The sequence below is a fragment of the Eptesicus fuscus genome, chromosome 3, assembly GCF_027574615.1.
Source record: "Eptesicus fuscus isolate TK198812 chromosome 3, DD_ASM_mEF_20220401, whole genome shotgun sequence".
Taxonomy (NCBI): Eukaryota; Metazoa; Chordata; class Mammalia; order Chiroptera; family Vespertilionidae; genus Eptesicus; species Eptesicus fuscus.
Genome location: NC_072475.1, coordinates 55,973,273 through 55,991,622, shown reverse-complemented (window position 1 = coordinate 55,991,622; position 18,350 = coordinate 55,973,273). Strand labels below are relative to the sequence as shown.

General features: G+C 45.9%; 1 protein-coding gene across 6 annotated transcripts in view; it reads left to right on the top strand.

The window, feature by feature from the left end:
• Nucleotides 1-18,350, top strand: part of KALRN (kalirin RhoGEF kinase) — a 664,115-nt gene that overhangs the window by 387,071 nt on the left and 258,694 nt on the right. For 4 of the 6 annotated variants that reach the window (XM_028131137.2, XM_008155509.3, XM_028131142.2 and 1 more), the window contains exons 16-21: nucleotides 1,833-1,952; nucleotides 8,171-8,389; nucleotides 11,495-11,644; nucleotides 13,977-14,091; nucleotides 17,391-17,506; nucleotides 17,947-18,069. In XM_028131137.2, the coding sequence (XP_027986938.2) occupies nucleotides 1,833-1,952; nucleotides 8,171-8,389; nucleotides 11,495-11,644; nucleotides 13,977-14,091; nucleotides 17,391-17,506; nucleotides 17,947-18,069 (843 nt within the window). The remainder of the gene's footprint in view (nucleotides 1-1,832; nucleotides 1,953-8,170; nucleotides 8,390-11,494; nucleotides 11,645-13,976; nucleotides 14,092-17,390; nucleotides 17,507-17,946; nucleotides 18,070-18,350) is intronic. The other 2 variants (XM_054713909.1, XM_028131144.2) reach the window with 1 other exon arrangement.

Genomic DNA, 18,350 nt, shown 5'->3' with positions numbered 1-18,350 from the left:
AGGCCCAGAGGGAATCAAATTGCCCCTCAAGCATCGGTTTGTGATGTATGTGGAGAAAATGTTTCTCTGACACCCTCAGATGAATCTTGAACCAAGCAAAATGCAGTGAATCATGGCAGAAGGACTACATAGTTCAGAAATGTACATTGTGAGCTCCATTTTGCAAAAAGATGAAGCATTCGGAGCACACGATGCATGAATGCTTGCACCCACACTTACAGGCAGCTTTGGGAAGTCTTCGCCCCTCGAGCCAGACAGCCACAGTCCACCAGTGGCATCGGAGATTTCACACATACACTCTGAGCAGTTATTTCCTGCAACTGTTTGCTGTACAATAGTTGTACCTCATCCACAATCTGCCAGACCGGCCATAAATTAACATCTCAATCCAGATAGCCCTGCTTCAGCGGGATTTCTGCCCCCGAGTTACCCATGCACGATATGGCACCGGTCGTTTTCTGCCCGAGGAGGAAATTTGCAAAATGTCCATGAGGGATATGGCATAGGAGACCAGGCTTAGTATTTTTCTAATTGTTTAACATGAAGAAGTTGAGAGGAGAAAATAATATTCTGAAACAGATTGTGGTGACTTCTGTTTGTGTTGAAGTGACAGATACATGGTATTTACTGATTTTGACATTTCAAAAGTATTTTTTCTCCAGTAAAACTCTCAGATTTCCTAGTAAAGAAAATATTTGGCAATTTGCTGGTGACCAGACACAAGGTAGATTTCCCAGGCCTGATTCTTCCAGTGTGATTACTCGCACTAACACTATGAGCTGGGTGATTGCACATGCCCATGTCACCCAGGACTCTCTAGACGGTGTCAGCTGTTTCTCCTTCTATGCTAAGATTCCCTCGCTGAGAACTAATTAAGGTGACCTATACATTTTACCCAGCTGAGTCATAGCCTCTAAATCAATTATCCCTTACTCTCCCTTTTTCTAATGTTCCCGTGTATGGGTTATTTACACTATTTTGCTTGTTTTCTTTCCCCTTCCTCCTTCCTCCTTCCTCCTTCCTCCTTCCTCCTTCCTCCTTCCTCCTTCCTCCTTCCTTTGGGTTGCTTACCTGCCAAAGCCCAAGCCTGTCTACCTTGGCTATTTGCAGGGCATAGGAGGTTGGACCCACTCCTTAGGTGTGACCTGGATGTTTGTCATAGATATTCCCTCACTCTTTCAAAAGCATTACTCCATATTGGTCATATGCTGTGTACTGTGCTGGGCACTATACGAGATGAAACTGTGACTAATACAATACTCTGCTCTTCTGGAAGTTTACCTTCTAAGGGGAGAAAGGAAACGTAGGTCGGAATAATTGACCAAAGGCAGCCCGAGGTGAGAGCCACGAAGGTGGTACATGCAAAACCGTACGGCTGTGCTAGGTGAGCAAGAGGTCCTTTCTCATGGGAGTGATTGGGTTGGTAGATTTCAAGACGTTATTACTATTTAAAATGGGTCTTTCAGAAAGAAAAGGGTACCAACAGAGGGAGTTTGTTTATACCATTCTGTGTTCCAGGAGGAACTTCAGAAATGGACATACAATGCCGTCAGATAAAGTAATGTTTAAATTAAGTGGGTGAGAAAATTGGGACAGAGGCCTGATAAAGGTAGGAAAGAATATATGAAGCTGGGAATGAGGTTGGTCCTTAAAGTAAGTGCCCTGTGGCACAGGGTGCCAGGTAAGATGAGGAAGATGACCAATCTAATCACCCAGACCCGGCCTGTGGGTGGCAGATAGTGAGCTCTCTGACTGAAGGGCCCATCAGAGAGGGCCACAGCTCTGGGGAAGTTGCGAAGGCCATTCACCTGTGCTCCTGTCCCACTCCCTAGGTCCTGGGATGGATCCGAAATGGGGAGTCGATGCTGAATGCCAGCCTGGTCAACGCCAGCTCCTTGTCTGAAGCGGAGCAGCTGCAGCGGGAGCACGAGCAGTTCCAACTGGCCATCGAGGTAACACCCACATCTGGCTGCACCGCCCTCCCCTCCCCTTTCTGTTCTGTGGTTCAAGTGGGACGATTTCTCATATGTGGGTGTCCCTTTATGTAACTAAGCCATCACTCTTCCAGTGAAATGGTCCAGGGGGCCTCCCTACTCTCCAGGAATTGATGGAGAAGCCAATGCAGGGTTTACGCCCACCCCCCACCCCCCGCCCCCGCAAGGAGGCCTGGTTTTAGAACTCAAGTATTCACACTACAAACATCGATTTGCTTTCTTTCTAATTGGTACCTTTGACCTTCAAGGCCCCTGGTGCATTGAGTTTTTTATTCATTGTGGACTATGCACCATGTGAGAAATGTAAAGGTCACACAGAATTGAGGATGAACAAGTGAAAGAGTCATTAGTAAATTAGGATTCCATGTTCAACGATTAGTTTACATGTAAGGTTGATTCCATTGTCAGATTCGGCCTTTTTACAAGAACAGTGATCACAGGGGCAGACAGCGCTGGATGGGTTGCTCCACTGAGAGTAGTTGTTCAGTGATGCTGCTTCAAAATAAAACTGCACTTACGATCATTTAATATAAGTCTTATCTTGCTTTAAATAATACCTTTAATGATCTTTTCTGCTAGAACATTATCCTTCCCAAAGAGACTTGAGCTGATTGCTTTAGTGTGATGTTGGGGAAAATAGTAGGAAATGAGACATGGGAACGATATTAAAAATAAAATAAGCTCAGTACCAATGGGAAAAGAGATAAAGAGGGAAAATGTCAAAGACATTCATTACTTGTGATTCAGAATAAATTTCGACCCACTTCTGAGTGTGTTAGAAATGAAAAGTGTTATCTTCTACAGAAAGTTATTGTTATTGAGAATTTTCCACAGCAGTGATACAATTTTAACTGTTCATGCCAATAAGTATATGGTTAATACAGTAATCGAGTTGATTGCCACTCATTTTTAAACTAGTGGTTGATTGATTTCAACCATTTAATTTCCTAAAAACCATCTTATACATGTAAAAATAGCATGAACGTGAATGGCATGTTTCTGTAAGATTTCTGATATGTTCTCAGGAACAGCTGCTAGTACCAGGATACTGTTTGGGATTTAAGATTGTAAAATATACTGTATGTTACCCACACCATATGGGCACAGATAATTTTCTGAGGAAGAACTAACCAGAAGAGAGAAGTTTTATTATCATTAGCTGTCTCTGTTGCATTTTACTGGCATGCCCACACATGAGAGGTTGGGAACTATTTACCGTAAAGAAAAAATCAGGACTGGGGCTATAGTCAAGAATGAGGCATCCAGTGGGCAAGGCCCAGGGAGAGGAGCAGTGTGGAGAACGAAGGTTTGCCAGTCAGACCGGAGGAATGCCACTGAGCCGGGAGGGATGCTGGGCAGGAGCAAACAGCTCTTGGCCATACCTCCTCCTTGTTTATATTGCACGTGAAGGTTTATGTGCCTGGCAGGTAATTAAATTTTAAGTCCCTTAATCAGATGTTGGGAAAGTAAAACCGAATGTCATGACACACTTGAGCATCTCAGTGAGCTAGTGGAAAATAGTGGGTAAATGCATTTGCAACGCTATCTAAATGACTAAATCTGACATGACTTGCATATGCATCATGTGTTAATTTGTGGTAGATGCCACTGCATCCTTACAGAATGAAGGCTCACTAAGCATAGATGTCTCTTAATTGCTTGGGTGCAACTTGGTCAGATGTTCTTGGAATTGATGTTGACATAGAGGCCCTTGTAGAGTTTGCCTATGGTTTCAGGAGGACATGGCAGAGCAGATAGGATTTCTGGAAGATCTTGGGAATGCAGGATAGGCAGGGTCTGCAGCATGGCTAGAATAATGATGAGAACAGAACCAGAATTTCAACGTACACTCCTCCTTCAGGTGTCCTTGTGCTTCTCTCTAAACATGTCCGTTTACAGCAGGTTCTGCATGGGGGGAATATGCCATGGATGATTTAAGCACTTTGAAAGCCGATCTAACTAGTCTGGTTTGGCTTAACCCATTCTGTTGGTGTTACTGGAAGCCTTTACAATGATTGCTGATAGGAGCATAATTTGACTTCTTGGGCCCTAAGAAGGAACCCTGGATTCCAGAAAGGAAAAGAAAATAGCTGTGGGTAGGGTGACCATGTAATTTATTGCTAAAAGAGACATTTTTAAGAGTGAAGGAGGGAAATATTTATAACTAAGCCAGAAAACAGGCACATACAGAACTATCCTGGGCAAACCAGGATTTGCTCACCCTCGCCTGGGTGGCCTCATCAGTTGGAAGGTTTTGGTCCCACAAAAGGAGGTCAGAATTTTTACCTGAAGTGGCCTCGGTTTCAGGAACCCTCCCCAGAGCCGTTCAGAACAGAGAGTAGTAGACAGTGCCCAGAAGCATAGTTTTATCAGCAAACCTGGATTATTGTGTATTCGTATCCAAGATGTGTGGCTGATGGGCCTTCAAGGACTGTGAACACCATAAAGAAAAGCTTGATTTTAAATTCCATTTTTATTTGAAATCCTCTTACACATTTCAAGCTTAAGCATTATGGCCGACTTAGTTAAGGAATAGTGATCCAGTAGTTGTAACTGGTTAATAAATTCAGTTGATATGGTTCCATTTTCTTCCATGTTCTGCTACTAAATATTAACATCTTTGATAATCCATGTCTTAAAGATATAGCAACCAATAGGATTAGATAAAGAGAAGAAATAAATGCAAAATAATTACTCAAACCTAGCAATGCAAGGGTTGTCATATGTCATGTACATAAGAGTTTGTCATTTTGGAAATTAGAGGAGGAAGGGGTTCCCAGGACTATTACATGATAATGAATTTTAGGATAAACAAGAGGATTTATTACATAGCATAAATTACAGGAAAATTAAAGTTATTCCTCCTCTGTCGGAGAAAAAGACATAATAACAGGTTCATGATGACAATTATATGCTGGTTTCATATACTGAGGGGACCAGATAATTATCGTAATTGCTAAATGTTCACTTGGTGAACCCTTCCTCTAAATGAGACACTGTAGATGTAGATACTGTTCCGATTGCTCAAGATGTGATGTGATATAGTGGAAAGGACATAGGCTTGGGAATAGATCAAACCTGAATCTTATTTTTGTTTTTATCACTTCCTTGGTTGTACATTTTTGGGCAAGTCATTTAACCAGCCTGAGCCTTCGTTTCTTAATCTGTGAAATGGGAATAGTAAGATTTACCTGTGGTGGTGTCATGAGAACTAGAAAAGAACATGCATAAGCACAGTGCCTAGCACAGAGTACACACCTGGTTAAATGACAGCTATTCAGGTGAGTTTTTAAATAGTCCTTGCCTGAGAGTTTCACAGAATAAGTAAGGAGAATCAGCCAAGGGTTAGAGGACTGATACAGTTCAGAAGAGGGTAGTTTTTGGTGAGGCTCAGGCTGTCTGGAAAGGCCTCTTTGAAGGAGGTCAGAGGAGTGTCAAAGAGCGACTGGAACATAGGTGGGGAGAGCCTAAGGCAGGCGTCCTCAAACTACGGCCCGCGGGCCACATGCGGGTGTTTTTGCCGTTTTGTTTTTTTACTTCAAAATAAGATATGTGCAGTGTGCATAGGAATTTGTTCATAGTTTTTCTTAAACTATAGTCCGGCCCTCCAACGGCCTGAGGGACAGTGAACTGGCCCCCTGTTTAAAAAGTTTGGGGACCCCTGGCTTAAGGGGTGATCATTACAGGCAGGAAGACTGAAGGTAGCAAAACCAAAAAGAGTATGGTGTGTTTTCAAAGCGTGTTTGTAAGGAAATAGTAGGTGGTAATGGCATGGAAGTTGTTAGAGCCACATTTTGAAGCTTTAAATGACATGGTGGTCCTAGCTGGTTTGGCTCAGTGGATAGAGTGTTGGCCTGTGGACTGAAGGGTCCCAAGTTCGATTCCGGTCAAGGGCACATGGGTTGCAGGCTCGATCCCCAGTAGGGGGTGTGCAGGATGCAGCCAATCAGTGATTCTCTCTCATCACTGATGTTTCTATCTCTCTCCCCCTCTCTCTTCCTCTCTGGCATCAATACAAATAAATAAATAAAAATAAATGACATGGTCTGAAGTTTGGGCTTAAAATTTTCTAGCAAAGAAGGAACTACTGAAGACTTTTTAATTGAAAGAAGGGAGAGAGGTTTATAGCATAAAATTCGAGTTTTAGAGCTGAAAAGGACATCAGAAGTCACTTAACCTAAGCACTTTCTACTACAAAAAATGAATCTGTCAGCAGTGTCGGGGAGGGGTTGAATGAGTAGACATGGAAGGCAAGACGACTAGGTGGGTGACCAGCACAGCAGTCTACTTAGGAGGTGGTGAGGGCTGGACTGGGATTCAGGGTGAGGAGCAGCAGACAAGGTGATGATGAGATTGTGATGTTAGGTGGCAGAGAGGAGGGCACCGTCCGCAGAATTGGAAAGTGCCCTGGGAGGCCTGTTTTAGAGGGAGGAGGAGTTTCGTTTAGATGTAGAACTTGAGGAGATGTCTGGGAGGAAGGTGGAGGCTCTGACAGGACAGTGAAAACATTCCCATTTATTGGTGAGGGCTCCTCCTCTCTCTAGGAAGGGAACCCTCATTCTCCTTCACTGAGAATGCATCTTTGTGGGCGACTAACGAACGTGAGCAGACAGACAGATCCACTGAATCAATCGGTGCTGCTGACCTGGGTGCGAGGTGTGGCAGGCAGCTTCCCCTCAGAGCCAAAGACAAAGATAAGGGTCAGGTGTTGAGGTGAGAGATGTAGGCTGGGGAGTTGTTTACAAAGAGGAGAAATGGAAGTCAAGGAAATAGATAAGAGCTCTGCAGAAGTTAAAAAAAAAAAAAGGATGGGCCTTGGGGTACCTCTACATTTAGGAGACAGGAAAAGAAAATGCTGCCAATAAGTAAAACAGAGAAAGAAACCAGGGATTTATAGCAGGTCGGATTTATAGCGGGTCGTTTCAGCCCATTCGTTTACTTTTTCCAGCTGCGTTCAGCAATTAGGAACCCAAGTGCTGATGTGGTCATCAGGCTTGAAGGCAGGCTCGGTGGCAAAGCAAGGGAATAAGGGCGCCTAGGCTGCTGGAGGAGGTGGTGCTGACATAGCTAACGCTGGGTACAGATTTCAGAGCCCAGGAAGGGAAGCCAGGAGGTGGTTGATAGACTGGGGAAAATGAATAGCGCTGTGTGGGCTGCCGCGTGGGATGAGGTGAAGGGGGAGTGGAGGTGAAAAGGAGGGAGGTTGTCCTCACACTCAGGGAGTGCAGAAAGGATGTGCTCTTCGGGGCTGTCCCAGCACTGCTGCCCAAGAAGAAGGGCAGAAATAATTCCAGAGTCCGTTACCGGGCTTCTAGCTGATCATTTTCACTGCCAGCCGAGCCACACTTTCCTAAAAGTGCAAAGGCCAAATTCCTACTGCGACATTGGGATGAAAAAATCCCAGCAGTTGAGGCCACCCAGTCCTCCAGCCTGATCTCCCCACCTCCTACAGTTAATGTAAACTCAGAGAATGCAAACCACATTGAGCCTGAATAAGAACATAAACCTTCTACTGTACACATTACCCTAAAGGCAAGCGCACATAATGCAGTAATGTGAGGATCATGTGTGGAGCTGAACTGTCTACGGTACTGCTCGGTTCCCTTGGTGAGGTTGCTAGGGGATGGTGTGAGATGCTACTCTTCTGCTTTATTAATCTGCCAAATTTATTCCTTCTACTGCAATCCTTTCCAACTGATGTTACTGTTTAAAAAGTTTGCATGTTGGCTCAGATTTCTGTTACATGGGGATTTTTTTTTTGAGCTGTGTTTATTCGATCTGTAAAATGGGATGCATTATGATGAACAGTTTTATGATTAGATTTGAAAAGGAACTTTAATGTATGAGCCAGTCAGAAAGCAGATTTATACACAACTGTTGTTTCTCTGCTACAGACACTGAAATGTCTTTAAGACCCAGAGTGATGCAAGTAGAAGAGAAAGGAGCAGGGACAGGAGTTAGGGACCTGAGCAATTAGTTAATGAAAATGTATGATTTTCTTTTTTAAAAAATATGCTTTAAACAATGATGTAATTGTCATGGTGACAAAATGTTTGAATCAGTCATTTAAAGCTCTTTAACTTCTCTGCATCTTTCCACTCACGCCTCACTCCACCCCCTCCCATACCACGCCTGGGTCGTTCCCACGGACCTTTCTCTCCTCCCCTTGTGCCCAGTCCCTCTTTCATGCCACTTCCTTGCAGAAGACGCACCAGAGCGCCCTGCAGGTGCAGCAGAAAGCTGAGGCGCTGCTGCAGGCCGGCCACTACGACGCAGACGCCATCCGGGAATGTGCGGAGAAGGTGGCCCTCCACTGGCAGCAGCTCATGCTGAAGATGGAAGACCGGCTGAAACTGGTCAATGCCTCTGTGGCCTTTTACAAAACTTCTGAGCAGGTGAGGGAAAGGGCTGGGGGATGTGTGAGGCTGAGAGCGACAGAGGATTGTTTTCTGCCTCACACTGCAAATCTACAGTACCTACCACAGCAAGAAGCCAGTCCTCTCAGTACTAACCTTTGAGAAGATGAGAATGATTTGTGGCTTCCTTATAATGCTTTCCATTAAGGAAGTGGACCATGTGATTTGCTTCTATAAATTTCTCAGACCCCTTGGATCTAGCTGTTAAAATGGAAATGCTAGATTGGAGTAGAATATTAGTCAGCTATTGCCACAATAATGCTGTGTAACAAATCACCCCAAAACTCAGTGGTATAAAACAATAAGCATTCATTCCTTTTGCATAAGTATCTGGAGCTCAGCTGGTCTTGGCTGAGCTTGGTGGAGCTGGCTCCAAGCTGCAGATTGGGACTCGATCTGTTCCCATGTCTCTTATCCTCCTTGACCAGCAACTACTTGGAACACATTTAGGGTGAAAGGCAGAAGTGCAAGAGCCCAAAATCTTCTGTGAAAGTGCCCTTCAAGGCTCTGCTTATGTCACATGCTCTAACATCCTTTTGGCCAAAACAAGTCATGTGGCCAAGCCAACATCAATGACGCAGAGAAGTATCTGCCTCCTATGGAAGTTGGGAAAGGACAATTTGCTGAACATAATCTCATCGACCACAATCGGGCACTATGCACGGCTTGAAAACATAAAGGTTTTACTCACAGGGCTCCCAGTCTAATGGAGGAAACAAGGTTCTCTGTCATTGAGAACTATGAGCCTACTGGCAGGATGGTGTCGCTGTGGGAGAAAAGGCAGGAAATACACAGTATACAGCAGGATCATAAAGATGCAGGCCCATTACCATTACATCTGTTCAGCAATATGCACAAGAGCTAAGAGGCTTTTTAAATGATTTGGGTGCTGTTAGGGAATTCTTTCTATGAAATAGAGGTTTCAAGCAGAAGTAATTTTATTCCATGTAAAATACTTTCCCTCATTCCAAGTGCTCCCTAGGAGAAATAGATCAGAGAAACGTTCTCTTCTGGGTGGCCATGGGAAAGTGTCGAGGAGCAAAGGCAGCCCGTCTGTGAGAGGGCCCTGCAGCCAGCGTTTCAGTCTCAGTCCTGCCTTCTGTTGCTTCAGAGAGATGATGCCTTCAGACGTGGGAGCAGCAAAGATGATAAAGAGCTTCCCCAGTTGATCTATAAATTCAACATAGTCCCAATCATATCCCAGCAAGCATTTTGGTAAAAATTGGTATGCCGATTCTAAGATTTACATGGAAATGCAAAGAACCTAGAGTAGCCATAACAACTTTGAAAAGGAAGAGCTCAGTTGAAGGAGTTACGCTGGCTGATTTTGAGACTTGCCCTAAAGCTGCAGTGATCGAGCAGAATGGTGCTGGGTATATGGATAGACGCCATGGAACAGAATAGAGGTTCCAGGAGTAGACCCACATCTATACAGTCAGTTAATTTTTGACAAAGAATTAATTTAGTAAATAAAGCCTTTTATTAAATTCTTTATTGTTTAAAGTATTACATGAGTCTCCTTTTTCCCCCATTGACCTCTTCCCTGCCACCCCCACCCCAAGCACAAGCCCTCACTCCCTAACTGTCTGTGTCGATTGGTTTTGCTCATATGCATGCATACAAGTTCTTTGGTCTTAAACAGATGATTCTGGACAACTGAATATTCATATAAAATGAGGCTAATCCTTCTCTACTATCATACACAAATTTTAATTTGAGACGTATCAAGGTACTAAAGAGGTCAGAGCACTAGATTAAGAATCAGGAAATCTGACCCTGAACTAACGTTGCTAAAAGGTCACTTTATCTCTCAGGAATTCTGTTTCTCTGCCTATTAAATTAGAGGATTTATGCTTTATAATCTTTTCAGCTTCCAAACTGATTGGTTTTAAGTCCAATACTATCACAGGACAGGTGTCAAGTACTCTTTTTTCTTAGAGTTTTTGAACATATCATGTTTTCTTTCAAGGTGTGAGCATCCTGAATGTTTTCATGCCTTGCCTAGGCAGAGATGGATGGTGCTGGGGGAGCCAGCTCGAGTTCAGCGACAGGGCTCTCACACCTGGGAAGCCTGTTGGCTACTAGGGTGTCCTGCCTGGGACGTCTTTCAGCTCAGTTCATAACTCAGTAAATGTCCCATCCAACGCCACACTCTGCATCAGAAAGGATGAGTTTCTCAGTCGGAGGCAGCCAAAGGTAATAGCTGTTCCCGCCTGCTGCCAAAGCCAAGCAAGCAATCCAAGCCTGTTGAAGGGAAGTCCAGGAGCATGAGTTCCTGTTTCCCACATCCTTCCCAGGCCCTGACACTAGGGTCTCCTAACTTCCCCTCCAAGCTCCATTTGAACGGCTTTTGCTTTTGTTCTTTTGTTCATTTATAAGGTACTTTAGAGCATGGCCTCTCGGCACTTTCCGAACTGAGAAAGCTCCTTAACTTTCTTTGAGATTAACCCAAATTTGTATCCCTCTGAAGGAAATACACATTTTGTAATAGAAGGCCGGGAGATGTCATTGCCATATGGTAGTATCTTGAGACATTTTTGCTGGGATATTTTTCCACGGGGAGGGGAAAGATAACATTCATTTATGGCTCATAAGACACAATATATAGGCAACTTCCTTCTTTACCTCTGCTTGAAACTACTTCCTGCAGGGCAATTTCAGATGGTTGGGCACCCTGAGTATCTCCCCCAAACCTCATTTTTCTGTACTACCTAATTCACAGAGTTATCATAAAGTTATAGCAATCTAATATATTTTTTAAAATCCTCAAAAAGTACTAATCTGTCTTTCTTCTACATGATGTTGTCAATCCCCGAAGCTTCAGCCTTTAGCCATCGGTTATCAGAAGATGATTCCAAAATCCACATCTCAGTCTTGGGCTGTCTCCCAAGGTGCAGACGCTGGGTCTCCCTGCCTCCTGGACTTCCCTCAGATCCCCAGGGAATTTTGCAGGCCCTCCGTCTACAAACTGAACTTCGAATGAAAAAGTGTGCATCTGTGCAGGGTTCTCTCTGCTAAAGGTCCTCACAAAATACTTCCCAACTGATTAATTTACTGAATCTTTCCCCCCCCACGATTCATTAGGTCTGTAGTGTCCTGGAGAGCTTAGAGCAGGAATACCGGAGAGATGAGGACTGGTGCGGTGGGCGAGATAAACTGGGGCCAGCAGCAGAGATCGACCACGTCATTCCTCTCATCAGTAAACATCTGGAACAAAAGGAGGCCTTTCTTAAGGTCAGAGCACTTTGTCATCCAAGGTCTGGGACTTCAGGCTGTTCTTCCATCTACCTTCTCTCTCTCTCTCCCTTTCTCCCCCTGTCCCTCCTCCTCCTCTCCCTCCTTCTCTCTCTCTTTCTATCCCACCCACCCCCACTCTCACAAACACTGCTTCACAAGGACTTTCCATACCCCTGTTTTTTCTAGCTTCGTATCTGAAAGGGGGTAGTTGTAGAGAAGATATTGGCTGGTTAACTTGAAAGGTCACACTTCAGAATTTTTTTTTCTCTCAGTACTTTTTGTATAATTAGGCAGTTAGGCGATGCCATTACTGCTGGTGCCAGGTTCAGATATCCTGAAATCCCACTGATGTTAATTGAGAAAAATACATACTTTCCCTCAGTTATGTTTGGTTTATTAAAATATTCTTAATTGAAATATACAAACCTAGATATAAAACCATATTAAAATATAAATAATAATATAAACAATATTACAATGTAAATCTTTTGTAAATGGATAATACAATATTTAGGGCAAGAATTAAAAGAAATAAATGTAGACATCTTATTTATTTATCAATTTAAAAGTTATCCATTATTGATCACTGTTAACACTGTGTAGTCTGCTGTATGAAGAGAGAAATACCTCGTTTTGTTTCTTTGTTTCTAAAAGAGCTCTAGCTTCCCAGGGAGAAGCCCAGGCCGCCCTGAACAGGCTGTCAGTGTGTGGGAAGTCCTCCTAGCCCGCTTCCCTCCAGCCTTCGCTCTTCTCTCCGATGGGTCTTCTGTGCTAAAACTTATCTCAAGGCTCCACTTATTCTCAGATGTCTTGCTTTCATGTTCTGCTTCCTCTCAGGTTTCTGAAAGTACAAAAGGGAATTTTTATACCCTGACATATTGCCACTGATTTTCTACAATTCTGTAATTAACTGCCTTTTTTTATTATTCGGAATTTTCTCTACTGGACCACCTCTTTGAGTTTTATTTTTATTCTTTTTTTTTTTTAAGATGGCCTCCCCTGTCCCTCCTCCCATCTAGTTGATGTCGGCACCTGCATTCAATCAGAACCCCTAGTGATCAGCTCTTACTAATGAGATTCAGTAGGAATTCTTCTATACGGGGCTTAAGATGATTTTAAAAGTCTTCCCTGTTATAAAACACAATTTAAAACAAAACAACTTAAGTAGAGCATATGAAAAACTTTAAATAGAGGTATAAAGATAGTTCTTCATAAAATTAAATGCTTCTTTTGAAGAAGGAAAGAAAAAAAAAATGTCCCGGTTAGATGTTTTCCGACGTGCCTAAACCTGCAGTTGAGAAACTCCCTGCTGTTGTGGGAAGTGTGTGCCCAGGGACGGGACATGGAGCTCTCCATTCGTGCGCATTAGTTGGCTATTTTGGACTTCTTAGCTTTGGACCACCCTCCAGCTGTTAAATTTGTGGCCTCTGGACGGACCCACCAGCAGTCTTTGACCAGAGCTCTCAGAAGCCATTGTTGCTCATGCAGCATTCAGAGTATTTTCTATTATATAATTTGTAGAATAAGATGCTAACTGTACAGTTAAAAATTGTACAGTTTTGTCTAAAGATCATTTAATTCTGAAAACTGTGGATTAAAAATTAGTGGACCGCCATGTATTACTTCTACAATCAGGAATAAAACCCTGCTTTTTAAAGAAATTCAGAACATCCGTGGTCTTGAGAGAAACGAGAAACACTGCCAGTGGGCCTAGGGTCTAGCCTTGACTTGCTTCATGACTCCTGTCCTTTCAGGCCTCAGTTTCCTCTGTGGGTACAGCAACCTGGGACACGCCTGTCCTCTCTGCCACCCCTGTTAGCGTGGGTCTTACATGGCCAGGATAACCGCTCCTACTCCTTTAGGTAGAGAAGTTTATTAGTGTTACTGAGGTGAGGGTTGATTTGATGGACAAATAAAATTTTAATCGTGGGTAATATCCATTTAGACTTGAGATGTATGGTCAATAGGTTTGTTTCCCAAATTTGCTTTCTCAAGTCTAAATTCAACTAATGTTAACGTGACTTACACCAGTGCTCATGTGCAAGGCATTCTCAGAGGAAAACGAGCTTGAGAGGGAAAGTAATACTGACTCAACTTACACTGGGCCGGGGATGGCTGGTTTCTGACTTTTATCTGGAGTGGAGCGGGAAGCAGTTCTTTACTCCATGAGATGGGGGGCCTCTCTCACTGGGCCTGGGGTGTCCATGAGCCAGGTGGCTGCAGGGCTCTGCTCGCCCCTAGCTTCACAAGCCCTTCTCCGGGGTCTTGGGTCCCCTGCACCTGCTGGACCGGGACTTACGTGCGGGCGCTTCCCACTTGTCTCCCTCAGGCCTGCACCCTGGCGCGGCGGAATGCGGAGGTGTTTCTCAAGTACATCCACAGGAACAACGTCAGTATGCCCAGCGCCGCCAGCCACACTCGGGGACCCGAGCAGCAAGTGAAAGGTCAGGGTGACACCTACCATCCGCCTCCGCAGCACGGACCAGAGGCTGTGCCCTTGGTCTTCGTGCAGCCTCCGATTTCCTGGGTCTTCTCCTTGGATAAGAAAGAGTTAGATGTGGGGTGGCATGGACTGTGATGATTCATGGAGAACGCGTTAAACAGGCATCAAGATTTAGAATGGGAAAATGATGATAAAACTTCACCAAAGCTTTTTCATTTATTTATCTTGGAGTCTAGAGCAGCTCTATCGAATAGAATTTTCCGAAGTAACAAAAATGGCCTGTATCTATGCTGCCCAGTCTAGAAGCCACAAGTCGCATATGGCTGTGGAGCGCTTACAATGTGCCTAATGCAACTGAGGAACTGAATTTTTACTTCTGTCGAATATTAATCAACTTCTATGTAAGTAGCCAAATGTGGCTAACATATCGAACAGCACAGTGCTAGGGTATCTTACAGCCTGGGGATGAGACAAGTTCCAATCCTGGCTTTATTGCTTACGCTTTTAAAACTTCCGTTTCCTTATTTAAAATGTGGTCCCAGACCAGCAGCATCAACATCACGTGGGAGCCACAGGAGCTGACACGGAATCTCAGGCCCCACTTGGATCTAGTGAGGCAACCTGAATTCTGGCAAGAGCTCCCCATGCCACCCCAACCCGGTGATTTGTGTGCACATGAAATTTAGGACGTACTGGTCTAGATAATCCTTAACATCTCTCTGAATTTATAACATTTATTAGTGTATGAAAAAATCAGTAACCTTTAAAAACTATTAGCTGACCACGTTAAACTTAAATTATCATCGATGGAATTGCTTATTCTGGACCAAATAGAAATTTGCCTTTAAGGAGGTATAGAACTTAACACATGTTGTCTTGACCTAGCAGAGAAATACAACCCTGGAGACAGGCTAGGGAGTGAACCAAAATTGACCTGGAGTGAGGGAGCGGGCAGCGTGGAGAGCTGCGGGATTGCCAGGGGAGAGAGGCCGATCTGCTCTAGGAAGAGCCCCTGTCCCTGTCAGAGAGCTCAGAGGCGAGGAGATCAGAGGCCAATGGGAAGAATTAATTTTAGGAATCAAAGTCCTCTACAGAGAAGAGGCGAGCGGGTTCCTTTTCCAGGTGTGCCACCGTTTGTGGTGGAGCAACCCTGTGGGTGGCTGGCGTGATGTCGCCCTCGCCTTCCTGCACAGTGCAGAGTGGATGCTCAGACTTCCAAATGCAGGTGGCAGCCAGCCGGGGGAGACCAGCTGCCTGCCGAGCGCAGACACTCCCCCTGTGCCTCAGTGCTGAGAGTGGCAGGCACCCGGAGAGAACCGGATCGCTGCACCTTTGCGGGGGTGAGGGCCGGGGGTTGCCCACAGGAAAGCCTTTAAGAAAGGGGTAAAATGAGTCCTGAAACCCTCCAGGTGTTTTGCCTGGTCTGGGTTGTTTCTGTCAGCTGCCACGGAGTGGGCTGCCATGAGCAAAGCTCTGACGAGGAGACAGAAGGACTGAAGAAAACACAGGTTCTCACTCATCGGCCAATGGAGGCTTCCGGCTGAGCAGGGACTACACTCACCCCTATATCCATTTCCCTTCCACGGGCTGCCTGCACCCAAAGCAGTGCCACCTGAGTGTTTGTGCAGGAGCAGTGATTGCTGCATAACAGTTCAGTGGAACACAGTTGTGGGCGTCTGCTGTTCAGGGGACTGCATGTTGGCTGGGGTCAGCTGTCCTGCTTGAGCTGCAAGTGTGGCTGGTGCGGCCCCTTCCCTGCAGGTCAGGTCCTAGCTGCTCCCTGTGTGTTAATTCTGGGGCCTCGGGGGAGGGGCAGCAGTTACCCAGGAGCACGTCTTATGGTGTAGATGGCAGTGAGGAGAGGCACGGTCAGTGCACAGCACATGTCAAGCCCCTGCTGTGTGGTATCGTAACAGCCCATTTGCCAAAGCCAGCCACATGGCCGACCTTGAGGTTGGGGTGGGAAAATACACGTTGTCTCTTCGGGGAGAAACTAAAAAGGTACATGTCGGGTATAGCCAAGGGGAGAGGGGCCTATGAAAGCTCTCTGCCTAGGGGAGGAGGGACAAAGTCTGTCCTTAGAAGACCAGACTTCCAGGGAGCATTCAGAGTACACAAAACCAGCAGAAGCCTTTGAGTCTGAGCACGGCGACGTGGGGCGTGTCCTCTGCAGAGCACAGTGACTTGTGCTGGGCAGCCCCAGGAGCCCAGGAGACCAGGTGGCTAAGCACTCAGGGTCTGAAGTAAATAGCTCCCCCCTTTCCATCTGAACGACCCTGGGTGTCACCTACACTCTCTGAACCTCAGGTTGTTCGTCATAGAATGGAGATGCAGCCTTGCTGAGTGAGCTCCTGCATCATCAGGCACCGTGAAAATATAGTGAGGGCTTAATAAATTTAATTAACTTTCCTAAATAGTCCTATTGTGTGTTTTGTTGGCATCTAATGTAGTTAGCAGCAAGCAGGAGGCAGACATAATACAAATAAATTTGATTGCCTCCAGCAGCATAGGACATACTATTAAAACACTTAGGAAATCTATCCAGGTAGCCAGCTGCTCCCGAAACAACAGAACAGGCTGGGAAGTGACTTGGACAAACACCTTTCCCGGCCCTCTGTGGTGCTGTATGCCTATTCACATCCCCACGCTTAACATCGTTAGAGGGAACGTGAGACCGGCTCTCAGCGTTTCTTATGATGGGATCCAAAACGACGTGGAAGTTTGGTCCTAGAGGTATGATTCCATGTGGACACGGTTCCCACACAGCTTCCCGTGATTGTTATTTAGACGTTTTAGAGTTGAGGCTCTGCTGTTGACGTGCTGTGTGCACGGCTCATGTGCAGGCCAGGGGTGTGGCCCATGCCTCAGGTTAGCCATGCAGTGCCACCAGCCCTGAGCCACGGCTCCCTGCCCCCCAGCCTAGAACAGCTGGGATTCTGTCAAGTCCATTCCCTCGTGTCGGCTCCGTGAATTAGCTGTGACTTAGGGACTGACACTTCCTTCGGTCTCTTACCTTCGAGGACTAGCTTTGGTGTGAAAGAATCGGGGTCACTTTTAGGTCACCCTCGGGACATACTCATCCCTCGTTAGTTGAGGAACCTCATCAACAGGCTCTCACCCCAGCCTCCCCCATCTGGAAATACTCTCTGGGCCATGCTTTTGCTCCCTTGCTTCTGATGCCTGGTTGGTCCTGTGGGGAGGCTTGAAGGTCACAGTATCTGGCACTGGGGATGTAGGGGGGAAGCGGCCAGTCAGAGCTGTCGGTGCCTCCCTGTGACCAGCGCGATCTCCCCGCTGCAGCCATCCTGAGTGAGCTCCTGCAGAGGGAGAATCGCGTCCTGCACTTCTGGACCTTGAAGAAGCGGCGGTTAGACCAGTGCCAGCAATACGTGGTGTTTGAGCGCAGTGCCAAGCAGGTATGTGCAGAGCGTTCCCCGGCTTTGCCTCAGCTCCAGGGGCTACACAGAGGCCAAGAGCACCAGCTCCTGGGACGTCCAGAAAAGGGTCGTAGTGGCAGGCCGAGCAGGACAGTGGGAGGTGGGGATGAGGAGAGGAAAGGGAAAGGCCAAGTTTGGTGCCTGGAGTGGGGAGGAGGTTCTGGAGGAAGATCACCCCTAATTCACGATGATACTGGGTCAGTCTAATGGACAAGGTACTCTCGTTGTCAGTGGGACGTTCCAGGTCTAATGGGAGGGCTCATGCATAAATCAGCTTTCAAGCTGTGTACTGATGAAGTCATGTCAGAATTTCCTGGGTCCATCACGCCATTCCAGACCACAGCCTTCATGGTAGCACAGCATGTTTTCCTACTGACCCCTGGCTTTTGGGGGACTGGGTGGGTTGTTTCCTCCCACAGGCGCTGGACTGGATCCAAGAAACAGGTGAATTTTACCTCTCAACACATACCTCCACCGGAGAGACCCCAGAGGAGACTCAGGAACTGCTGAAGGAATATGGGGAATTCAGGGGGCCTGCCAAGGTAGGAAGCACCCTGGGCCTTCCCCAAATCTACCCAGCACTACCCAGTCTGACCAATTTCACGTTGCGGAAGGGAGAGCAGCCTCTTGCACAAAAATGCTTCACCACAGTGGCGAGGGGGGAAGTATAGGTAGGATTATGTCCTTTGAAACCCGAAGACCCAAAGAATGGCGGCTGCTAGATAGTCAGCTTCTATGCATGGGGCTTTCAAGTACCCCTCTTCATGCCCCAGGTCCTGGACTCTGTTGTGTTCTTTCAGACCAAATAAGGCAAAGGGATGTA